Raw genomic sequence first — 26,388 nt, forward strand, 5'->3', positions numbered from 1 at the left:
TCATGGATTCAGCATATTTATTTCTACTTAAATATTTTAAGAGATTGTAATAAGGTTAGGGCTTAAAATATCCAGTTTTGTTTTGTTTTTAAATCATAGATTTTTATCCTGTTTAATATTGATAGCAAGCTACCTTTGGCCTAGAAAAGTTTAGATTTTTGTGGGGCAATGTAGTGTGTTCATTGGATTTTTTTTTTTTTTTTTTAATTTTTTAAGTGTACTGTTTTCAAATAATGCATTTGCGAAGAATTCTAGTTCTCCAGTGGCGTTTTTAGAACAAAGACCAGGGACAACACAGGTTTGAATTTTCCACATTCAAAACCATTCTCTTTTCTTTAAGCTTCTGGAAGTTTTGATCTCCTTGACAACACCGACATCCATCTGCACTTCCCAGCTGGAGCCGTCACAAAAGATGGACCATCTGCTGGAGTTACCATAGTAACCTGTCTTGCCTCACTTTTCAGTGGGCGGCTGGTGCGTTCAGATGTAGCAATGACTGGAGAAATTACACTAAGAGGCCTCGTTCTTCCAGTAAGTCTCATTTGGAAAAGTTAACCTATATTAAGATAGCACTGTGGGTTTTTTCCTCTTAATGCCCCCTCTGTAAGATGAATTAGTAATCTTCTTCAAAGCTACTTACCCAGGTGTAAACCTTGTAATCTTGCTACAGTTCATTCCTGGACAGCCCTGCATTGTCTTTCAGTATAATTAGCACAGATGCATAGAAAAGTCCTAATTCACATCCAGATGTACACTATGAAAGTTACTTGATTTTATGCAATTTGCATGCAAAAGTTGTTAGTATATGGGTGATATTTTCAGTAGAAACTTCAATTTATTATTTTTACAAGTACAAATTTCCTTTTCTAATAATTCCTAAAATTCATAATATCCATTTACATTTCCTACATGTGTGTTGCAAATGAAAAAGCATTAGTTCCTGAAAAAAAAATCAAATTATTGGTATTGACAGGGTATTTTTATTATTGTAGTCCATGGAGAGGGGATTAGACTCCGGTGATAACAGCATACATTTGATTTGTACAATTAGCATATGTAGGCATCACAGATGTGCTATGGGCAGAAGTTCAACCTAAACCACAAATGTTTTTCTTCCCCCATAGTGTTGAGTACAGTGTAGATAAAATCTGGCTTTAGTCAAGCCCTAAGCTCTTTATGAACATAAAGAATGAAGGTAAGTTGGCTGTAATTTAGTTATAGATCTGTACTGCTCAACATGAGAACAGTATTTTCCACAATTTAAAAATGACCTTAAACCATGCCATTAGGAGGGCAGTGCAAAAACATCCATTATGGGGTTTTGGGTTTTTTTGTATTATCATAGCACTTTGGAGCTCTAGTCCCCACTGTACAAACAGAACAAAAAGACATTTGCTGCTCCAAAGATCTTACAATCTAACCAGAAGACAAAAAACAGGTGGATACGGACAGACCAATGGGAATTCAAGGAAATAATAAGGCAATATTGGTCAGCATGAGAGGTTGTAGTCTCAGCACACAAGCAGCCTAATCATGGTTATGTTTTGTAGGCATCAGAGAGCTAGAGGGATCTGAATGAGTGGAGTATATTTGTAGCTATTTAGGGAGAGCACCTCCAAGCATGAGGGGCAGCATCAAAAAAGGCACAAAACAAGTAGGCAATGGAGGCTAGCATCATGGGCTGATCATAACTAGGAGTTGACATCTCAGAAGAGGTAATAGGGTGGGGACATATTGTGAAGGGCTTTGAAAGTGAAGACAAGCCACTTGGGTTTGTTGGACATGTGACAGGCTAGGAGAATGATCTTTATAGCACCATTCTGAGTGGATATGACTGCATTTGTTAAGGCTTGCACTCGAGAAGAGGGTGGTTGCAGTAGTATGTCATCATAGTAGGCTTAATTCAGATTACCAAATTGAGTAGGGTTGTTGCACCTTAAATAACATGAGACATCAGGCACAGCATAACTGTTTTTTTGGCCAGGTCATTCTTAAGTGCAGACTGCAAACACATGCCCCTATTAACTGTTTTTGAGAAATGACTCTGTCCTTTCTGAAAACTGATTCTTGAGGGTCCAGAATCCTGCTGACACTCACATGAGCATCCCATTGAATTCAAAAGGACTTCACGTAGTAGGATGCCTTATGGCAGATAGTGAGAGTTAGCAAGATTGGACCCTGTTTTTATTGTGTGAAAAGCATTATTGTTTGGTTTTCAATTTTGGTATTAAAAATACAGAATACTAATTTTACACTCTCCTAACTCTGCTTCATCATAGCAAAAGGAAGCTCTCCCGTCTCCTTCTCAGGGACTTGCATTAGTTTAGGATTTATAAGATTGCCGACCTAAGTCCATTTTTTGTGTTCACTTTCCCATCTGGAATACTTTTTCCTAAGCAAAGAATGGCCTGTTAAAACCCATTGATTTGTATCCAAGCAATGCTCTTTAATGCCTCATCCTTAACTGCTATAAGTTAGTTAAAGTAACTCATTGACATCAACAGAACTACAGCAATTTACAGAAGCTGAGGATCTGGCTTCTTAATTCCAGTAACAACTTCAACTAACAAATTTTGAGCATTTCAGAAAAGTTATTTGTCAAGTCCTTATGTTTGCAGTTATGGAAGGAAAGACTGACAATTGCATACATTAACTGTATATACAAATTCCTAAGATTACATGCACATGAACTGCATTAAACATAGAGAGAGGCTACTGCATAAGCATTTTTTGGCAGGTTTTTTTTTTTTTGCTTTTGAACAAGGATAATTTTTAAAATAAAGGCTTTGTCTACATGGCGCACACTAACTTGTCATGTAGACAAGCCCTAAGTAAGCTGTAGAGGGAGGCAGATACACCTGAAACAAACAGTGGCCTTTCTTTCCGTTGTTAATGCTACTAAGATACACAGTGCTTTACCATGTATAGAAAAGAAGAGCCAGAGACTGGAGGGTCCAGCAGGGCAGAGTCCAGCCTTGTGTTACCTTAAAATGGGAATCATAAGGGCGACAGATGCCTTTTTAGAAGTGCTTTTCCTATGTTGATGGGTGCAAGGATATAAGTAAGATCTCATATTTGAGATTCTTGCAGCTATGTAGCTGAAATCTTTTACAATAATCATGTTATATTTCCCATTCTAGCAGTTTAAGACTAATAAATGCGTTTGCCTTACCCGTAGGAGCTAAAATGATTGCCAACACTTTCAAATTTACCTTCTCCTAAAAAGTGATTTAGGAGAAAAACATTCCATTAAAAATATGTCCCTGCAGTTTAAGCTCTCAGAATGATGAATTATGGATGTACATCTGGAATCCTGTCTTGTTCACTTAATATTTAATTCAAAATGCCTCTTGTGACTGCTTTGCTGAAAGCATCATAACTAAATAACTTTTCTTTTTAAATTGTGTGGTTTTAATAGGTTGGGGGAATTAAGGACAAAGTCCTAGCAGCCCATAGAGCTGGACTGAAGAGAATTATCATTCCTCAAAGAAATGAAAAAGACCTTGAAGAGATTGCAGTGAATGTGCGGCAGGACTTGAATTTTGTTACGGCAAGCTGCCTGGATGAAGTTCTGAATGCAGCTTTCGATGGGGGATTTTCAATCAAGACTGAACTTGAGCGCTTGAATAGTAAACTTTAAGCGGATTGGGTGAGGTATCCTGTACATCAACATTAAACACTCATTCAACTGTCAGATAGTAAAAATTTGATCTACAGTGATATAAAACATGAGGGCAAATACTGAGGCCTCACTGTGATGTGCTGTGTCACCTATTAAAAGTTAAGGCCTTACTTTCAGTGGGGCCTCAACCCCAGTTCTACTTGACTATTAATAATAGAAAAGTGCACCTGCCACTTTACCAAACAAGTTTTACATATGCCAGTTCTATCAGCAGCATGTCAGGCATTAATGGAGGAGAGTACACATACCTGCTTGCACACCCAAGCAGAAACCAAGATTAGGGATATATTTTTCAAAAAAGCACCTAACCCAGTTAAACACTTTTGCTCTAGATCCTAATGTCTCTGATGCTCTAGTTTTGTTACTACTGTATACAGACGGGTTTAATGATAGCTCTAGTGATTAGGCAACAGATGTGTTATATAAAACTTCATGTAATTAAAATAAATGAACTTAGTTTTTCAGCTGAAAAACTATCAGTGAATATTGCTTACTTCCCCAGCAAAAAAAAAAGTTGAAGTGCATTAATGTTTTGTCTAAAAATCTTGCAAAAATACATTTGTTAAAATATTAGAATTTCAGAGTTGTTACATTTAAAAGAAATGTAAAGCATGAGTCACCATAACCACCTTCATTGTTCTCAAATACCATTGCCAGTGTCCTATATTCCCTGTTTTGTTCGTTTTTGGCTCAAGGACTTTTTAAGCACCTAATCTTAATGGTCAGTGCTGTATTTTTTTAACACACCCAGATGATATTTAGAGTTTCTAGACCAAACTGTTAACATGCAAAAAGCTAGGAAATGTGTGATATGATATGCATTTGTGAACCTCACCCTAAAACTTTCCAATAGGTAAAATTTCAGGTATGGGGGAACAGTGGTTAAAATTTGACTTAAGACCCATTTCATCTTAATCCGCACAAATATTTAATACACACATTTGTGATAAATAAAATGGAGTTTGTTTGGGGGTGGTGCTCATAGATGTGGAATAAAATACAAGATTTTATGAACCAGAGTTAGTCAAATGCACAAATATTCACCCAGTGAATGCCACCAAAACTACTCCTTCACAACAGGAAAAAAAGATAGGCAACCAAATCGGGTCAGGAAAAGTTAAGACTTGTGGGAGAGTATATAGCATATTGGAAAAGACATACAAATATTGATTAATCACTTCTGTGAAGCATGTCTTATCCCCATTTTAATGGTTAAATGATATCTGCATGAGAAGTGTCGTCTAGCACATTACGCATAAGGTTCTAAGCCTGGCTTTGCCACTGCATGGCGGGACAGTTGGGCAGATTAAACATCTGAACCTATTTTCCCATCTGAAAAATAGTTATGATTCTCTCTCACAGGAATGTCATAAGGTATAATAAATGTTTGAGAGTTATCTTTAAGAATAAAATAAGGATTAAGTTATTAAAGCCACCCAGTACAGCAGAGCACCCTCCTAAACCCTGCACCCCCCGCCAGAGCCCTCACACTGCTGCCACAGCCCTGATCCCCCTTCTACACCCTGAACTCATTTCTGGCTCCACCCCTACCCCCAATTTCATGAGCATTCATGGTCCGCCATACAATTTCCATACCCCAGTGTGGCCCCTGGGCCAAAAAATTTGCCCACCCCTGCATGAATACCTATTCACACCTTCAAAATTGTGTACCTGCTAATGGAGAGTAGGGTGAGTCCCCACTGGAAATTATGGCCTCTTAATTAATGTGAAGTTTTGGAAGAGGATTCTTAAAATATGCAAAGATGATTCTTAATTTTTTTCCTCCTAACGGTTTAGTATTTGACTTCATTCTCTCCTGGAATCTCTAAAACCATGCTCTTCTGGCAGAGCAGCAGTCATGAGAAATTTGACAAATCAGATGAGTTTTTAAAAAGGTAGGTTTTTTTGCATGGGGGGAAATGTAGAAGGGAGAGGCAAAGGTCAGGCTTATACAAAGAAAGACTCCTTAAGTCTCACTTGTGGAAAAGCTGGATGCTCAAATGAAAAAAGGGAACATTTTGATTTGGTGTTTTAAAGCTCCAAAATTCAAATAGTAGTGGTAGTATAAACATTTCCGAACAAGAGTATAGAAAAAGCATACCCTTAATTGTCAAATTCTAGTTTCCTTTGCCACTCTACCCTTCGTAAAGAATCATATTAGTCTCTTAACCTCATGTATTTTTCCACCCTCTTATATGATGGCTATAAATTTAAGCTACCAACTTCAGTCTATACAGATGTTTTAAATTATGGAGAAGATGATTATATTCTGTCTCTGAATGTTATTTTCCTTATGTTAGTTCACGAAGAAAGATTAAAATCTTGTAGTAATGCTGATTTTTGTAACTTAAATTTTTCAGTTTGGTATTAGATTAAAGGTTTGACCACTTCTTGCAAGCTCATTCTACTAATGAATGACTAGTTTTGAAATATACAACCACTGCTCATAAAACTGTAATAAGGTGTGGGCTTCAAGACAAATGGGGGTCTGCTATAGAAAAATCTGTGAAGGGATGGTGGTAACTATACCATAATGGGAAATCACAATGAAGCATACACTATAAAATATTTTGCTTCAACTGGTTTCTGTATATGCAGTGTATAAGAAGACCTATTAAGCCTTCTGTGGGTCATAGGACTAATCCTACAGTTGTTCAGTGGCATTCTTACAACTGATCCATTAATTATATTAAAAGAAGGTACATCTCTACCCCAATATAACGCTGTCCTCAGGAGCCAAAAAATCTTACCGTTATAGGTGAAACCATGTTATATCGAACTTGCTTTGATTCGCCAGCGTGTGCAGCCCCACTGCCCCAGAGCACTGCTTTACTGTGTTATATCCGAATTCGTGTTATATGGGGGTAGAGGTGTATAAAATCCCTTTCTGCGGAAGGCTTCATCTTCCCTGATCATATCAAGCAAGGGCCCCCAATACAAGCTTTGGAATATAGCCTTAAAAAACAAGGCTAAAGATGTTTATTGCATCAAGACAAATATGACAGTTTCTCCTTACCTGTAAACTTCCAGAACAGGAATGTCCATATTCCAGTTATTTCCTGGGTATGTGGGAGCCCTCAGAAGTGCACTGGAATGCTCTGCAAAGCAGGAAAGTGCCAAAAATTGCTAGAAGATTCTTCCAGTGAGAGTTGAGGTATATGAAGTGCTAAGTATTATAAACATGTAATAATGGACACCATTAAACAAAACCAACAAACTGCCACCTTTACCATTTTTAGTGCTAAGTAGTCCTGCCGCTTGTAGCCTTCTACTCTACACAGGACAAGCAGGAACCTGAAAGCTTCCTACTCTCAGCTGCTCCTTTTTGACATAGAGGGACAAGGCAGTTGCCCTTATCTGGTACTGAGAGGAGCAGCAGGAACTCAAAAGCCACTGTAGGAGCTTTCTATTTAAACAGGCATTTTTTTTCCATTAGAAGGTGGGTACATAGATTCTGCATGGGATGGATATATTTTGTGACTGGTTGATTTATATAGAAAGTGTTTAAAGGAATATAGAGTTCCAGCAGCTTCCATAGCAACAAGGCCACTGAGGTGTTGTCCACTATAGAGCCTAGTGAGGACTCAATTTTCCTGGGGATCCAACCCTCTGCAAACTGTACTTTTGTTTCACAGATGCACTCAATTTGTAAAACTACATTTAGAAGAGCCCAGCAGAAATTCTGTACACAAATTACATTTGCATAGTTTATGCTGAACTGCAAGTGCATTCATTTTCATTGAACTTGGTAGAAGTACATACTGCATTTTTCAGAAATAAGCAGAGGGGGACTGGGATCTAGAAAGCTACTGGTGGTTGAAAACCAGTTGCACTCCACCCCCCAACTTTCTTTAAAAAAAAAAAAATCAGCTTATGAACAGTATATCTTTAAAGTAAAAAAGGGAAGCACCAGAGAAGGGGGTTGGCTTATGAAGGGGTATAGTGAGGGAGAGGTTGGGACACAGCCCTTCCCCCCCAATAGAGGGAGCAAGGAGAGCCAGCAGGGAAGAGGTGGGGCCAAGTCTCTCTGCTTCTGCCCATGCTGCTTGCCCCCCCAGCCTGCTGGAGCACACTACAGCTGTCCTACCCGGTCTGGCCCACTGGAGCAGCTCCAGCCAGGCCAGAGACTAGTCCTCCCCAGATAAGGTGGGGTGGGATGGGGAGAGTGGGGGGGTTACACCCCTGACCCACAGCTTCTCTCCTCCCCCCCCAAATCTCCCCACCAGTTGCTATCCTAGCCTTACTTAGGTTTACCTCCATGCCTGCAGACACTTGAGGTAAACAAACCATCTCGGCCTGCCAGTGGCTTATCCTGATGGCCCAGGAGCCAAAGTTTGCTGACCCCTGAATTATACGGTTGGTTTATGAACAGGTCATAGAAATTTTCCATTTTTACTTATCCAGCAGGGGGGTCGGCTTATAAATGAACAAGTTTACAAAGTATATACAGTAAGTCCTTTAGTGTTTGTTTAAAAATTTTTGCTATTAATCATAGCTTTTAATATCTAAATAGGTGAATAAATTGAGGTTATGCATACCACCACCTTTGCTTGTACACTTTTCTGCATTAACACTTTTATTTATTGCATTCAGCTGTTCATGCTTTCTTACTATCACGTGACTCCTATTCTTGACACAAACAGTAAAGGCCTTCCAAAGTCACAACTTCATTGCACTGAGGTGGTATTTGATGAATGTAAGTTGTAATTGATACTCAAATGGTGGCTATTAGTAGTGTGGTGTGTCAGCTATCTAGTTCCATTTTGAGAACCTTCTACTTCGACTACGAGATAACCAGGCTTGGAAAGCTGCAAAAATGCAGTAGCTGTTCTTGCCTCTGCCCACAAACTAATATTTTTCCTAAGTAGGTGGCCCCTCAGTGTGAAGCAATTAATTTTATTCAGAATAGCTTTGAAAAGTTTAATTAATTCATAATACAGTTCTGTATAATCTAGATAACATACTTTGAATTATAGTAGTTTCAGTTATAGGAATGTTATGGGCAACTCTATATAACAGACTATCACAATGCATAGTGCAAACAATAACTTTTAACATCTTAAATAACCAAATACATGCAAGGAATGTCTGCACAAAGAAACATTGAATGTTAACGTTCACATTTGCCTTCCCAAAGCCTATGCACCTAGTGGTTGTTTTTATTAATGGTAGTAAAACACATAAAAACAGGTATTTGAATTAAGGATAGAATTGTTTGACAGTTTTCTCTCTAAGTATATTAAATATAAAGAAGAATCTTCCTTTCATTATTTTAAATAATTGAGTAAACTTTTCTAATGTAAATAGTCACTACTAATATAAAATTCCTAGGCATTTTAAATACCACTATTTTTCAATCTGGTGGGTGCTACTACAACATCTTTAATATAGGTCACTAATGTCTTACTGCATAACAGTAAAAACACAAATTGTCTTTCATGAGCATATTTTAAACCATTCTCAATCTGATGAATGACATTAAATGTCAGGGGGGACAAAGTCTAAAAGAACCATTGTGTTTACAGTTAATGTAACATCTTTTAAAATTGCCCATTGATATGAGCAACTGTCTGTGGGGACAAGCTCACCTTTCAAGTCTATCTTAAATTGTACTCAATTCTGAACTGTCCCAAAGCGTAAATCATTGTAGAGGCAAGTTAATATTAAGCCTTTAAGACCCCATGTCCTGTTTACCTATTAAAAGTACAACAAGCAGCAATCATTTTATGAAAGTACTACACTTATGCTGACATACTCTTCTAAAGCAACCCTATCTTTAGTGCAAGGAAGTTAAATTATTGTGCCAGAAAAATGCAGATGAACCTCTCTTTAGTTTCCCATCAGGTTATGCTTTTTGGTGGACAGTGGTGTATTCTATTTTATATACATTATTCTCTGAAGCTTGGCCCTATTTTCAAACTATTGTGTTAGCATTTCTAAAGTTCTATTAACTAAACCCAAAACACAATTGCATCTAGGACATTGAAATTTGTCTTGTATATGTATTTAAATGTTACGATTTCCTCCCAAAGCAAAACTACACCCTTGCCTGAAATTCTGAGGTGAATCTAAGACTCATTCATACTTGCACCACAGAGATGCCAACCCTATTTTTTTGTAATCCTTCCTCCTCAACCTGTAATGAAGAAATTACGGTTAAATGTATGAAGTTTGCAAGCTGGAGCATATGTACTATTCACCACTACTCAGGTCTGATGAACACAGCACATAGTGCCACAGGTGAGAGGGTGTTCTCATACATAGGCTGCATAGCGAGCTCTGATAAGAGGCATGCTGGGGTGACTTTGAATTGGTTGGGGCACTGCTGGATTCACCATCCAAGCCCCAGGCTGGGTGTTGTGCTCTAACCACCCTGAGTGGAACCTGCTGGACTACATTAACATGCTTCAGGTACCTAGAGTATGCCAGTAGGGTCTACCTGGGGCAGTTGGAGCACAACATGCAGTCAGTGGCTTGAGCAGTGAATCCAGCTTCCCAAATCCCACTGACAATCATCACAGCTTCCCTCCTCTCAGACCCCCACTACACAGTCCAGGGGGATGGGGAACATGACCAGGACAGGGACCAGCCCCAGCCAAAGTAACTCAGCTGTAGAAATTTCCTATTGTCATTTCTCCCACGGTAGGGGTTGCAATGATCTTTAGCCATAGAAGGAAAGAGAGGTCCCAGCTCCTGTAGCATGCATTACAAGCATTCAAGGTGCTACTCTACACTTCACCCCATGTGTATTTGGCTTCGCACCTTTGGTCCAAGCAAATGCTCTGATTCCTGTTTATTTAAATAAATATCCCTAAAAGTCTCAAAGCAAGGGTGACATTTCTGTAATTACAGTATCCTGTGTGTAAAGGAGTCTAAGTGGGTGTAGTTTGCAGCAACCAACACCTAAACAGGAGTGTAAAATGTAGCTGTCCTCCTTTTTACTTCAAACACCTGGCTAAGGGAGACTGGTTAGGTGGTATGTGGAAGCATTCACTGCTGCTGCCTCTCCTGAACTACTGTGATCAGAGGAGTACTGCAGTTTCCAGATTGGTAAAATGTGGTAGCTGGTTGTTGAATGTTGTGTTTGGGCAACTTTAAAAATAAATGACATTTTATTACATAGCTCAGGAATATTTAAAAATCATAGTTTTGACTCACCAAGTAAAGAGACTTCCACTAACTTTAAACAAAAGCTTTTATAGATTCTGTTACAAGATCTGAGACGGTATTAGAATCAACCAAACATACAACGATCATCTCCTCAGTTCCAGCCATATCATCACATAGAACTTTTACTATCTAAGGAAGTGTCCGTATCTTAAAACACAGAAAATAAAAACATCCTACTAATTCATTTTAGGCAAGCCTCAAATCTATGTATTTTAATAGGAGTTAATCTACTACTCAAACCAAAGTCTGGATGTAAAAGTAATCCACACTATTTATCAACAGCCTCTGAAAGAATTAGAATTGAAATGTAAGTTTCAATAATGAGAAACAAATTTGAATAAAAAAAGTCTTAATTTCAAACCTACCAGCCACTAGGTTGTAACTGCTGTAGCCAAACATCTCATGGTATAGCAAAAACAAAATCGGGGTAAATGTAGGTAAGATTAAATAGGCTGCATTTAGAAAATTGCCACAATAAGTATTCAACTAGAGATCAAAGTGTAACAGTAGATTAAGAAATTTCTTTAAGTTTTTATCCTCTTGAACAGTGCAACATCACAATTTAAAAAAAAAAGTTTCTGAAGTTTACTACTGTAACTATATAAAATGAACTATTTCTGCATTGGCCTGTCTATAAAAGTCTATACTGGTTCACATTCCTTACCTGTATGACTACTTACCCCATCTGGCTAAAATGTGTAATCACTGCACCAAAAATAATTCAATGAGTTGTCTTAACATAGATCAGTTTCTGACAAGAAAGTTAGACAATATATAGTAAATAAATTATATTTTAATGTTATACAAAAAGTAGCTAATATTCATTCTACTCCTCCCAACAGCAAGTTTGGCAAAGAGATACTTTTAAAGTAGTTTGAAATGTAATAGTTCTCTTTTACATTATTTCTTTTTTACATTAACCATCTCAGTGCTGTATACGGACATACATTCAAGGTGAATTTCTCAAACTTGCGAGCAACCCGCAAAAGACCCCAATATACCACTTATGCCTTTAAATGCAAGAGAATTGCATGGACCTTTAGATGTATACTGTTCATCGTATCACTAACATGGTAGGATGACATACAAGATTAGTATGACTAAGGAAAATAAAGTTGGTTCTCTCTAGTAACAATCAGACAAAGGATACCAGAACAAGCAAAGTTGAGTTAAAATATTAAATTAGTCAAATATTGTGCTAAAGCAAAAAACAAGAGTTTTTCATTTGCCAGGTATTCTTTTAATGACAAAATTATAAAAGACCAAAAACATCGTTTTCTGAGACTGCCTTTTTTTTTTAAATGGTCTGTTTTTATAGTTACAAATACTGCATAAGACAATGCCTTGTACTGCAAAACCAAAATACAAGCATGAGTTTGTGTCTGAAGTTTCTAAATTTTTAAAGTGTGCCTGCATTTTCAGTTTTTTTAATTAGGATGTTAACCAATAACTCCTCACTTTTGTTTGAAGGTATAACAAAGTACATCATCATCTAGGCCTGTTTTAAAGGAGCCGTTTTTCTGATAATTCTTCCAATGTAATTGCTTCTTTAGAGTTGAATACATTCACAAAATAGCTGAATTAAAAACAGTATCACCAATGAATGGACTACTGGGAAAGACTAATTTACCAAATGTACAGAAGTATAAGTTTTACCATAAGCAATTATGCATATCAAAAGATGACACCTGCAATTAATTTTTAAAAGGTACAAAAAGGAGGAAAACCTGAATTACAGAAAAGAAAGTCATTTATTTAATGAAAAACTAGAAGTTAATAAAAATTAGCAAATACACAAAAAATATACACAAACAGCAGCAATACTATGTAGTGACTTAAGGGGAAAAAGCAGCGGCAAGAGACCAGACTGCTCAACATGGCTTGTCAGTCAAAGGAAAAAATAAACAAACACAACAGTATCCTTTTCAACAGTACAATCAATCTACAAACAAGTTTTTAGAACTATTTTACAACATTTCCTGTAGAATCAATTCTTAATACAAAAGATGCCCATTTTGGGTGTATATATATTTTCAGTGGTTTACTGTTGACTTATTTTAAATATATTAGTGTTACTACATGCAACTGCTTCCTGCAATTTAACAGCCTTTCCTTTTATTTACCTTCATATACGTCTAGCCTCCCTCTACCAAATAGTTTGTGTTTGGCAGTCAAAGATGGTTACCCTAGTTTCTGCGAAATTAAATGCAACTGTTTTAAACACTGGCCTGAAAATGTTTGCTTGCCATTTCAACACATTGAAATAGTTACATTGATGCCTAAATTGCCATTTTCTGCAAAGAGCTGTGCAATGCTGGTGTCAAAGACTAGACAGTCACTATTCATAATGGCTGTTGCAATTCCCTCATGAATAGATCGAGGAGTTGCTTCCCAAGTCAATCGCCGCCTATGACCATTAAGCTCAAGTCGATAAGCAAAATTTTCGGCTTGCTTGCGTGTTCCTATCAGCTGTACAATAGCAAAGAACTGCTGGTGACCATCATATTTTTCCTGTTTCTCCAACACTAACATGAAATGAAAGCCAAAACAAGATTGCATCATAACCCAGTCAACAGCACCAGGAAGATTAATGTCTGTAGCAAGGAAAACTATATCTTCTCCCTGTAGTGTTGTTATTGACTTATGCTGATGCATCAAATGTGGCATTACAGCATCCAGCGAACCTTGCCATTTACATGAAGCACCAGGACATGGACATGAATAAGGCCTAAACTCACACAGCTCTTCATGGTCTGCTTTTTCTGTGTGTGGCAAAGTTATCTCACATCCAGAAGAGGCGTATTTACATGGGAACAGTACAGAATTGGCAACTTTTTCCATAGCCAAGTTACGAATGGAACCCAGTGGGCCTCGGCAAGTTGGACAGCATGTAAGCTTGGGGCGACAGTTGCTACAAACAAGATGGCCACTCTGACACTGAAGAATAGGTGGCAGCACATAGTCAAAACACACAGGACACTCAAAAAGACTTGCCAAGTCATTGTTGGAAGCTGTAGTGCCAGTCAGAGCAGGCACCCTCTGTGATGGTGTACACTTTGAAGTACCTGTAGGTAGTGCTGTAGCAGTCTGACGGCTCATTTCTGTAATGAAGGAAAAACAGAGTTAGTATACAAGAGAATGTGTCAGTACACCTGTATCTCCATAACTGAGTCTTCTATGTAATTGTTGATTTAACAATTTTTTATTTGAGAAAAAAAATCAGACCTAGCATTTAATACATTGTATATTTCACAAACAAACATGATACTGATTAAATGTGAAGAGTGTGGCTATAGTGCATGTGAGTGAAGCTGGAAAGGATGTAAAATACTTGCATGCTGGCCAACTTTACAAAGTTGAGATCAAGGAACAGAAATTCTGTTAAATTTTCTAATTTAAGATTGAGAGTGGATGTCTGTCTGCTTGGAGAGAGAGAGGGAGAGAAACTAATGGCACTCCTGAAGAACAAGTTTGGTGTGTATATTGGATATATAGAACAAGTGACTATATCACACCCTAGATGACAAGAAAATAAAGGGTTCTAACCATAAGCATGCTTCTGTAAGAACCATCCTACTAATGACAGTAAGGCTATATTTTCAAAGTCCTCAGATTTAGCAAACATGAAACTAGCCATTTGCTTTGAAAAGCTAAGTCTCAAAAAAAAAAAAAAAAAACCTTGCTATTCAAACTTTCTGCCATGTACTCTGCTTACTGGACATGTGTAGAAAAATCCTGATGTTGAGATATGAGTATGTAAGTGGGAATGAGGCATTGGCTGGAAAATGAGCCAAAGGCCAGACCATTTAGCTCTTTAGATTTTCTTTTTTCCTCCTCTCCTTGATGCGAAGGTGAAAGGAGACTACTTTCTCAAAGAAAACAATACTCTTTTCTCAAAAGAGGGTCTTAGCTAGCCCCCTTTATTCCCTCCTCCCCCGCTGTTTAGAATGTTCTGGTCTTTAGGGCAGGTTGTTTCAGTAGGCTGAGGTGGCAAGTCATTCAGAAAGCGAAGAGGTTCTTTTGCTGTATTTGCCAAACTATTATTAGTAAGAAAAAATATCCAACAAACTGAAGTCTGACTGGAAGTTTGTTTCTTTCTTGAGATATACACTGAAACACTTGTGGCAACTCAAAAGAATTGTATATTAAATGTCATGTTCAGTGAAAGTTGCCATTTTGCTACACTTTTTCAGTTCAGAAAATACAACCCTAGTGGATAGACATTTGGGAAGACAAACTATAGTTCCCCCCGCAAGAAAAACTAAAATATTCAGCAGATGTGTCAGTAAAAGATACACTTCCCTACATATTCAGAAGAGATTGTTTAGCCAGGAAAGCAAGAACGCCTTTAATCTGTGAGACAGTTTCCATATTTTGTTTACCAAACAAAAAATATTTTAATTAATTTGACTTTTAAATTTTTTCTTCGGGGTTATCACACACATTTAAGTTGCACGTTTTTCTTAAATTTTTTAGCTATTCAGTTATGAAGGTGTTTCAGGTCTCTGAAGATAGCTACTAGAAACATGAGGACGACAAAACAACGCATATCGAAGAGTCAACAGATTGCAACTCTAAATTATAAGACACATGCATACATATGGAAGTAGCCAATAGTGTTTGTGAAAAAACTAGCCTTGCCTAGTCTCCTGTGTCTCCAGAAGGGAAGGGGAAAAGAATATGAGAATCACCATCTAACCACTGGGCCCCACTCCACCATAAACTGTCAACTACTTGAAGTGCCTCCCCTTCCAGGGTCAGTTCTCCCTGCCTCTCCCAACCCTGCCCAAGAGCCAGACCTTATCCCCTTTCCCACTTTTACTTTTAGAAAGGGATATCTACAATAAAAAGCAGCGAGCATCTAATTTATCACCATACCCACCCACAGCTGTGGAATTGCTCCCACCTGGGACCAGAGATCCAGATTGATCATATAGGCACCTATTTTTTCTAGATGCACACCATCAGTACAGAACAGGGAATCAGGTGATTCATATGGGTGCGCATCTCAGGACTAGTTCATTTCAAAGTAATCATTTATTTATGGGTCATTTCCACTGTGACAGGACATTCCAATTCCCTCCTAAAAAGCATCTCTGCCCAAGCTAGAGCTTGGAACATTTTTTTCATGAGACCAGTCCTTTGTTCCCCATTTATTTTACAAGGTTCACATGAAACTTGCAGTGATGCATTGTATCAGCCTAGAACACAGCATTCAAAACCCTTGTGCTGTTTGAGTCCCATAGGCACAGACCTGACCGTGTACCTATTTAGAGCCCAAAGACTTTAATATGCCAGATTATGCTGCTAGTGGTGTTGAGGTATAGGACTGTCTGCAATCCATGATTGGTTCCCCAGTTACAGAAGATAGATTGAGCCAAACTAGATTCTACCATTATAGTCCTCCAGGCTTTTATCAGGGGCCACTAAGGCCCTAAATTGATTCCTGTGGCTACCTGACAGCAATACTTGCATAACTGGACTGCTGCTTTCCTATTATGAGGCATTCCTGTTTGAAGCAGGGATGAGGGGAGGCCACAGGGAGAGAGAAGATCTGTCACAATCCAGTCTAGCCCTGCAAGACCTCCTCTCTCTCTCTCTCTCTAAATGGACACTAGTCTGTTGTAAGGGATCCAACTGCCAAATCCTATGGGATGCTAAGTTCCAAGGGTTTAGGTAATGCCTAATCACTACTCCTATCTCTGGGACATCCAAGAGCACTCCTCAGATGCAGACCCATGTCTGACACTCTTGGCTATAGAGACCCCAAAATGCAGCCACCCAGACCCTGAAACCGCAGCCCTGGCCCTCCTGATCTCCAGCTCCCTTCCCAGTTGCTTAGATCCATTCCATCCAGAGTCCAACAGGCTGGATGCACTCTGGTGTCTCTAGTTATGCCCTACATACAATGTTTGGAAAGGAACTTCTTAATGCACACATTAACTCAGGGGTCGGCAGCCTTTCAGAAGTGGTGTGCCGAGTCTTCATTTATTCACTCTAATTTAAGGTTTCACGTGCCAGTAATACATTTTAATGTTTTTAGAAGGTCTCTTACTGTAAGTCTATAATATATAACTAAACTATTGTTGTATGTAAAGTAAATAAAGTTTTTAAAATGTTTAAGAAGCTTAATTTAAAATTAAATTAAAATGCAGAGGCCCCCCCGAACTGGTGGCCAGGACCCAGGCAGTGTGAGTGCCACTGAAAATCAGCTTGCGTGCTGCTTCGGCACGCATGCCATAGGTTGCCTATCCCTGCATTAACTCTTCTGCTTTTAAAAAAGTGAACGTAAGATCTATAGAAAAAACAACAAAGGTCTGTCCTCTCTCTGTTTCCTCACCAGTCCTAGGAATATTTTGGGTCATGGTCTGTCCAAGTTCAGGCTAGATGGAGATTTCCTTGTCTTCCTACAGCAAGAGCCTCTTGCTGCTCCTGTTGGTTTGTCCCCACGCACACACAAGCCCTTCTCATAAACCCAGTCTCAGTCATGAGCCCCAGTGTAGGGCCCCATGCTGAGTTCATGTGCAGAACACCATTGTTTCTTAGGGGTGAGCAGTGAATAAAAATCATTAGCAATTCCATAAATCATTAGGAGCAGTCTAGATTATACTTTCTTTATTAGACCTGCAAAAAGTGTGAAAACACCTCCGAACAGGCCAGCACAGTGGTTCTCAAACTTTTGTACTGGTGATCCCTTTCACACAGCCAGCCTCTGAGTGCGACACCCCCACCCCCCTTATGAATTAAAAACCACCTTTTTATATACACCTCTACCCAGATATAACGCAACCCGATATAACACGAATTTGGATATAATGCAGTAAAGCAGTGCTCTGGGGGGTGGGGCTGTGCACTCCGGTGGATCAAAGCAAGTTCAATATATTGCGGTTTCACCTATAACACAGTAAGATTTTTTGACTCCCGAGGACAGTGTTATATCGAGGTAGAGGTATATTTAGCCCCATTATAAATGGTGACGGCAATGTGGGGTTTGGAGTGGAGGCTGACAGCTCACGACCCCCCATGTAATAACCTCGTGACCCCGACCCCCAGTTTGAGGACCCCTGGGCTAGCATATATCAGTTCAAACTGGTTCTCAGCACAGGACACAAAGTTCTGATACATAATGGGGGTTCCAGCCCACCCTTCAAGTTACAATTAGAGTTCATCAAATCAAATGGAATTGGTAAGTTTTAACAGGCAGATTCCCCATCACACACTCACCACCCATGATTTTAATCACCATCTCAGAACAAGATGACATCCATCAGAACAAATATGGCCTTTCAAACAGCCAACTGCCCTTCATAGAGCCAGCTAGAGTAACAGGCTGATTAAGGATTGGCCCGTGCACGCAGACTATTGCCCCATGTCCCAGCTGTTGAAGCCAAAAGCTGTCCAAAGCCCCTTCTTTTCTCCACCCTCATCACCATGGAAAAAGCAGAAAACAGTAGTAATACAAAATAATGGAGAAACAAGAGAAGTTCATTTTCATAAGCTTACTCTTTAAAGCATACATTTTTGGTCATACCTATATTTTATGCTAATCTACTACATTTTCTCCACCAAAAGCAAGGAAGCAAGTGAACAGATAACTGGAAAACAGTCAAAAGTTCTGTACAGAAAATTGAAAAAATTGTTTAAAGCTTCTTTTGCAGTTACAGAACCCTTAATACAACTGTCAGAATAGCAAACTGGTGTCAGGTAAAAATATATGCAACACTTGCTATTTTGGGTGCTATCCCATACATACGATCCCACACCAGTCCTTTCTCACTGTGGGGGTCGGGAGCTGGTCTCTAAGCAACACTGAGAAACTAAGGTACTCAGTGAGTCACCAAAAATATTATTGCATATGGTTTAACATAAAAATGCATCTTAAAACATTTTACAAGGTTTAAATAGAAAGAAACTGAAGTACAGAAAAGGGGGGAAATATACTTTTAAGATTATTAAATTCTGCATCAAGAAAAAATGTTTCATCATTGAACCAAAAGCTGAACCAGTGTATCAACCTGTTGGAAAAACAAACCTAAAGTTATTCCCAAAACTGCAGAGCAGGAAAATTATTTTTTTGCAATGCCTGAACCTACTGGAGATTCTCAAATCCCAGATGGCAGCCTTAACATTGGTGCACCTAATAAGTTTGTAGCACAGAAGGTTTAAAAAATACCTTTTCTCTTGCTGGTTTTACTTCCTGGCAAACATGATGTAAACAGGACTCCCCCCTTCCACGAATACAGAAAGCTGAAGGCAGATTTCCCCGTCATGAGGAGTGGAACAGCTCATTACGTTTCCCCATAGAAACAAAAACAACTCATAACAGAGGCCCCTCCTGGTAACATGAGGCTTGAGGACAGAGACCTGGAACGATACCAGAGAGGCGCTCCTTTCATGCGAGGGAATCACCCAAACGGGGCACTAAAACCTCCAGCGCCGTAGGCAGAAACCTAGCCAAACTCCCCCACAAGTGAAGTTTCTTTAATAATCCACAGCGGGATATGAGGGAGAAGGAACCAGCTTTGTCCGATCTGTTCCAGTTTAGGACTGGTCACACATACAAGAATCTTCAGAAAGTCTCCCTAAAATGGTTTCCCAAACTCTTCCGGCTGCTGCCCAGCAAAGGAAGCTCTGCTGCTGCTGCAGACGCCTTTCCTTTCCTTTCCTTCCCTTCCCTCGGCTGCTGAGCTACGGGGCGCCCATGACAAGGATCTGGCTACGGACACGCTGCCACCAGCTCTGCGCAGCCCCAGCCGGGCCGAAGAGAGGGAGCTGCAAAGCCAGAGTAACAGGCAGAAAGGAGAACTCCTGAGTCCCGCGCGTTGTCTCCTGTGGAAAAGCCATTTGCTGCCAAAAGGTCGGTTGTCTCCCTGCTCTGTTCGAGCTCCTCCTAGCACCAGCCTGGGCGCACTGAAAAAGGAGGCGGCGGAGAAAGCAGACGGCAGCTCCTGCGTGCTGCCTTCCCTCCCCCGGCCCAGGGAGCCACCCAGGCATATTAACCTCATGTGATCAACCGAACTCGCTGGGCAGTCAGCAAAACACAAACATTCAGAAACGCCGGGAAAGAGTAGGTGGGGCCCCTACGCACAATGCGCTGGCAACCCCGGTCACAGCTAGTTTTAGAAGCTACTTCAACTGCCCAATATAAAATAAGTTTCGGAATTTTAAGCGATTAAGCTGTTTCCAACAGCTAACAACTTAGTTTCTTGTTTTTCCTGTCTGTGAATATTCCTACTGAATAGCTAACAAGCTTATACAGCACTACAGTCTCAACTTTGTATGCCTACGTGTAACAATTATTACATTCAATCTAATCTATCCGCTTTTAAAAATTGACTAAAAAGTTAAAGCATATAAAACAAGACACCAGTGAGACATGCAAGTAAATCTTGTGCCACACAAGCCAGTAAACACATTAGCTTTACTGTTTTCTTCTGACACTTAGGTGGTAACGATTTGTAAACCTGTTAAAACTTCCTACATAAAGGCTGGTCCAGAGGGCAGATGAGCACAAGCAAGATGGGAAGACTCTATGGGAGTTGTTGAGAACTAGAGGAGTTTTTAAGCTTGATCTTGATACAAGTGGAAAAATCAAGTTGATGTAGTTGAATATTGCACATACTGGACTTTGGAAAGCTGGGACTGGGGGTTACAGGAAAAGGAAGTGAAATAGCTGTGGTGAGGGCATAAAGGCACGTTTTAACACATACACATAGATTAGAAGATGAACACAGTAATAGGCTGTAAACCTAAGACTGCCAGGAGGAAACAGAGGTTGCCTGCAAAAGGTGGTCAGGAAAGTTTTTTCTTAAAAAGTGTTTTCCCACTATATTAAAAATTCAGAGCTTGTCCACCCTGTTTTTTTCCTGGAAGACTATGGACAACCGTATGAGCATTTTAACATTACAGCAACTATCACAGTTCGGGACAACTGTACCTGTATTTCCTCTAAGTGATCTAAAAAGGCCACCCAATCTCAGGCTTCCAGCTCTTGCCTCTTTCCGGTAGAGACCTATAATGGGTCTCACTCCCTTCTGACCAAGGTATGTCCAGGCTGAATATTTCCCTCCCTTCACTGTGTATTTTCCAGTAAAGACAGTCTCCTAAACAGGTGTGCTTACTGTCTCTTCAGATACTGATAAAAGTGACTGTCAACAGTTATAAGTTACCACGCAGCACTTCCTATGCAAACTTTAAGGTAAAAAGCATTGCGGGGGGGGGGGGAATAAAAAGAATCTACATGCATGCTCATAAAGCTTACTAGGACTAACCCTGACATGGATTCTGGCAGGCCGAGTCCTTAACCCTACCCCAAGGATTGGGATCTTCCAGGGACCAGGGGTCCTGTCCATTTGCTGGATTAGGAAGAAAGCACTGAGCTAGTATTAAAACCAAGCTACTTATCCAAAAAACCTTTGTTTGTTGGATCCCAAAGAATCCAGTCTGAACTAGTATATTACTCCTAAGGGAATCTTGCACCATTGCGCAAGTGCAGAACTCATGTGCCCAAAAGATTTTCTTCTCTCCACAGAATAGAGATTCTGCAGGAGAGGTGGTGCAGTTACACCTTTCGCCCACCAGGGGCTGCTGTGGCACCAGAAGAGAGGGCAACTAGTCAGTGGAGAGGGAGGGGGAAGAAGCTGCGTTCCTCACAGGTGAAGAGGCACGGGATGGACAGAACAGGCACATGGGGCTGCTGGGGGCTGTCACAGGCTAGGGTTCAGAAGGGCTAGTGGCGGGGCAAACGGGTGCAGGCTCATGAGCTAGTGGGGTGACAGCATTGAGCCAGGGGCTGCATAAGAGGAGGGCTACAGGGACACATGGGGACAAGGGGCAGATGTGCCTGACTGAATGTGAAAGGCTAATGGTCAGCTAGGATCTGCTGAGAGGAGGCTCCCCAAAACCCTGTTCCATACTTCTCCCACCCACACCCAACAGCCCTCCAGGTTCACTCTCTGGCACCTTCCCTCTCTCTCCCCATTACCCCTGACTCCTCTATGCCTTTGCACAGCTTATTAAGGGTGCAGGAAATAAGTTTCTGTATTGCAGTTTAAATTAATTACTCAAAGTTCTGTATTAATATGCCTAATAAGGAATCTATTTGTGTAAAAAAAAAAAAAATTCCTGGATTGTTTTTGTGTATTGTTACAGACATACTTGCTGATAGGTATTTTGAAATAAATTACCAAAATAATTGAAATTGGCATACTTAGATTGTGTTATTTTGACAAATAAAATATGCAGAATTTTAAAATATTGTGCACAGAATTTTTAATTTTTTGGCACAGAATTCCCCCAGTAGTAGTATATGTATATAGCAGGAGTGAATTTGCCCAATCATCCACCACTGTTCTCATATTTACCCTTCCCAAGGAAATACATACAACTCCACAACACATACACAACTGCATTTTTAATGCAATGAACTAAAAAAATTTAACTTAATTCGATCAAGTTCATTCAGGAAATTGCAGGAAATTGTCAGTCCATCATAGCAACCAAGCAAGTGAAGCCTGATTAAGAGAGGAAATTATTTTTATTCAACTAGGTATTAACAAAAACTATTAAACTCAACCAACAAGACAGCTGGAAAAAAGACAAAAGGTACAAGACCCTCTGCCCATTACACATACACACACTTTAAATTAAGGGCTAAGGAAGTTCCCAATCTACCACCATGTTCTCCAAGGAGACTGCCAGCAGAGGAGAAGGGCCTACACATGACATAAAAAACAAGCAGGATAAAATGCTTCCTTGTGGGCCTTCCCTCAGACATCATAAAGTAGCACCCCCACAAATGGGTACACAAAACCATAATTTTCCTTTTACCAGGTCAACTTTGTTTTTGTTTTTTGCTGTTTCATCATGTATACAATAGACTGAAGAGATGTTTTTAATCTCTCCTCCCTCCCACCCCCCCCCTCCCAAAAAAGATTTTATTTTGAGAATATCAGCTCTGGTCTTGGTGTTGTACTTTTGTGCGTGGTCTGGAGGCCTAGGCTTTAAACTTGACCACTTTAACACATCGGAAAGATACTGTGCCTTGACTGGACTTCTCAAATGTGTTTGCTAACAAGCGTTGGCATTATATCTTAAATCCTAGTCTATATAAGGCCTTAAACAAGCTTTCCAATTTTGTTAAAATAAATGGCTCAAGCTAACATGATTGAAAAGTATATACTTTGCCTGCTAAGACAAGGTCTAATACCTTAGCTCAGGGGTCAGCAAGAGGTGTTCTCCCATTGGCAGAGATAATCCACAGTCTACATGGGGTCGGGTGATAGATCTGTATAGCTACATATCTCAGGGGTTTAGATCCATGAGCAGAAAAGTTGTATCTTAAGTCATCGATATTTCTTCAGTGGTAGGAAGAAAATTAAGGTGATTATAAAGCAATGTGGTGGGATTGCAATAAAATTGATAAAAGGCAAATACATTGGGCAAAGTAGTCTCAAGTTTCATGGGTTTGGTTTGTTTGTTTGTTTTTTTAAATGACTGCACACTTAAGCTGCTTAACACCACACTTTTATACTGCGTTTTATGCAGCCCAGAATTTTATTTCATGGTGACATTAAGTTGTGTAAAAGACGTCACACAGGACAGACACGAAGTGGAGAAGAAACACACACTGCATTTCAGGGTTATGTTTTGGAGTTACTTTTAACAACTTGCCCTTATTTCTGTCTTAATTGCAGAGGTCTCCAAACTGTGGGGCACACCATCCTAGGGGGGCATGGCAGAATGTCAGGGGGTGGGGGCATGTCCATGGAGGGAAGGGAAGGAGCTCCACCCAGCCCCTCCCCACCTCCAGCTCTGCTTCGGTCCCACCCCCAACCACGTCCCCAGCTTGGTGCAGCTGCACTTATGGCCCCGCATCAGCCCCAAGCCCAAGGCAGAGGCTGGTGGTGAGGCCGGGGGCAGAGCCGCGCCTGGTTGTAGGCCCCCACCACAGCCCAGCTGTGGCCCTGCTCCTGGCTGCGGCCCCGCTCCCTGCCCCAGCCTCAGCTCCTTTTCCTCTGTCTGTGCCCCGGCCCCAGAGCCACAGCCCCACTTCCATATAGACAGGGTCGGGGAAAGGGTGTGTGCGCGACCCTCAAAATTTGGGGACCTTTGCTTTACTGAGATGGTGTAAAATTAAAGGGACAGATAAATCAAGATAAATCAATTGTAAAAACTACATTAAAAGGGACATTGTCAACTTCAATTTTGGCCAAATATTAAATTTTGTAAAAAAAAAAAAAAAAAAAAGGTTATAAAACCTAAGTCAATAGAAGCGTTTCCATGAGCGTCTTCCATTCCGTTTTAGAAGTTCTTAGACTTTTGGAACTGGAAGAATGTTTATCAGTATATCACTAAAAGCCTGAAAAATAAATCTGTCTCTGATAGAAGAAATGCAAATAGTAAATGAAACAGCATAAACAGTGGAAACATTTGATTTTTTAATTTCTCACTTTTAATAATCTAATGCATTGTTACTACTAAATCTGTCAGTTTCCAGCACATTAAATTGACAATCTTTAAAGCTATTTTAATCACAGAAAGTCAGGAAATGCAAAAAAGTTAAGTTTCCTAATGCAACATTAACTCATTCCCCACTGCACATCTGATTTATAAAAAACAGTAATAAATTAAAGATACAAGTTTAACAAGAAACACGCACATAGAAACCAGAAAAACAAATATTACACATGACAGATGACAGAGTTAACATTTTTGCTTGATCATTCCTGACTTAGGGTTGTTAACCCAAACTGCAAAGAGAAAATTACTTACCTGTAGTTCTGTTTCTTTGAAGCATCACTAGATCCCATTGTTTTTTGATCTCATGCCTCCACCATGAATCGTGGGAAATTCTTTTAGCTTTTACAATTTTTGGTGCTCTGAGGTATCTTGGAAGGCTGGCTCCAGGGTGCTGCTATATAGAGAGCAAACAACCTTGGGCCCTCAGAGGCTCCAGAATAGTCCGGCCAGCTCCTGTTTAAGAGCAGGAAGTGAGAGTTGCTCTAACTCTAATATAAAATATACAACATTTTTAAAATATGCCAATTTCTTTCGGCTTGTTAGTTTTCATTTTCTTCTTTGAACCTGAGTCAACTACTCCAAGAAAGAATGATCAAGCACCACAGTTAGTCAAAGGGTGGACCCAGACCTACAACCTCAAATAGCTCCCCAAATTCTGAGAGGAAGTTTTCTATAAGTTTTTCTACAGAGGGATCTGATACAAAGTTCCTATATCAAAGGACTTGATACAAAGTTGTATGAAAATAGCTTAATACAGGGTTATATGAAGAGGCATAATACAAAGTCATATGAAAGTTATGTGAAGATGCTTAATACAGAGATTTATCTACAGGGTTCATTTGGGTGGGGGTGTAGGTGGTTGGGGCTCAGTGGGGAGGGTGTCTTGGGGGGGCTCGTCAGAGTGGTACAGATGCAGGGGAGGTGGGACTTGTCAGAGTGAGGGTTTGATGGGTCTGCTTAACAGGGGAGCACCAGCTGCTGCCAAGGGGACCGCATGCTGGGCCCCCGTTTCCCCTATCCCAGGGATGGGGAGGAGATGGAGTGGTGGGGAAGGGGCATGGGACAGGGAAGAGAAGGGGATAGGGCAGGGATCGGCAACCTTTGGCACACGGCCCACCAGGGTAAGCCTCCTGGCGGGCTGGGCCGGTTTGTTTACTTGTCGCATCCCTCATCCTGTACCGCTTCCTGCAGCCCCCCATTGGCCTGGAGCGGCGAACCGCGGCCAGTGGGAGCCGCGATCGGCCGAACCTGCGGATGCACCAGGTAAACAAACCGGCCCGGCCCGCCAGGGGGCTTACCCTGGCGGGCCACAGGTTGCCAATCCCTGCCCTATCCCCTTCTCTTCCCCATCCCATGCTCCTTCCCCACCACTCCATCTCCTCCCCATCCCACCCCCTTCCTTCCCCATTGCCTGTCCCCCCCTCCCCTGCCTGCCCCACCATGGGCACTCACTGTTGTACAAGATAAAGGCCCCACCCCGCCTCTTCTCTGCCTCCTCTCCCCAGGTGAGCATGCTGCGGCCCGCCCTCCTGCCGGCAAACAGCTGATCAAAACAGCTGATCGACGGTAGGGAGGGTGAGGGCAGGAACAGAGCAAGCTGAGAGGAAGCAGGGGAGGGGGAGTTTGGCTGTCCTACTGCAGCAGGAGCCTCAGTACCAGGAGCACCAAGCTTCTGCCCCCCGCAGGAGAGGAGTGGCCCTGGCCGGGGCCCCCCTGGAGTGTGGGCCTGGCATCATGGCAAATCTGCTACTGCCTAGATGTAGCTGGTTGAGGTAAATCCTAGGCTCCCTGTAAAAACCACAATCTTCTTAGGCCTACTTTATACTAGAAAAAGTTTGCTAGTATACCTATACCTGCAAACCCTCCTAGGGTAGACAGATTATTTCATCAAAAGAGGACTTTTTTTTTTTTGTAGTTGGTATCAGCTCCCCAAATTAAATAAGCAATATGGACAAAGCACTTTTTTGCCAGTATAAGCTGCATCTACACTGGGCTTTTTGCCAGTACAGAAATGC

General features: G+C 40.6%; 2 protein-coding genes across 11 annotated transcripts in view; one reads left to right on the forward strand and one right to left on the reverse strand.

Moving 5' to 3' along the window:
* Nucleotides 1-6,017, forward strand: part of LONP2 (lon peptidase 2, peroxisomal) — a gene marked incomplete at its 5' end in the record, with an annotated part of 95,190 nt that extends 89,173 nt beyond the window's left edge. The window contains 2 exon segments of one of the 2 annotated variants that reach the window (XM_034788144.1): nt 341-531; nt 3,419-6,017. In XM_034788144.1, coding sequence (XP_034644035.1) covers nt 341-531; nt 3,419-3,640 — 413 coding nt within the window. 2 annotated transcript variants of the gene reach the window in all.
* Nucleotides 5,323-26,388, reverse strand: part of SIAH1 (siah E3 ubiquitin protein ligase 1) — a 53,396-nt gene continuing 32,330 nt past the window's right edge. For 7 of the 9 annotated variants that reach the window (XM_034788152.1, XM_034788151.1, XM_034788148.1 and 4 more), the window contains one exon: nt 11,626-13,953. In XM_034788152.1, the coding sequence (XP_034644043.1) occupies nt 13,103-13,951 (849 nt within the window). In that variant the 5' untranslated portion in view covers nt 13,952-13,953 and the 3' untranslated portion in view covers nt 11,626-13,102. Of the gene's footprint in view, nt 6,849-11,532; nt 13,954-19,025; nt 21,034-24,625; nt 25,069-26,388 lie in introns of those variants that run through there. The other 2 variants (XR_004647958.1, XM_034788147.1) reach the window with 2 other exon arrangements.

The sequence above is a fragment of the Trachemys scripta genome, chromosome 13 (assembly GCF_013100865.1).
Source record: "Trachemys scripta elegans isolate TJP31775 chromosome 13, CAS_Tse_1.0, whole genome shotgun sequence".
NCBI lineage: Eukaryota > Metazoa > Chordata > Testudines > Emydidae > Trachemys > Trachemys scripta.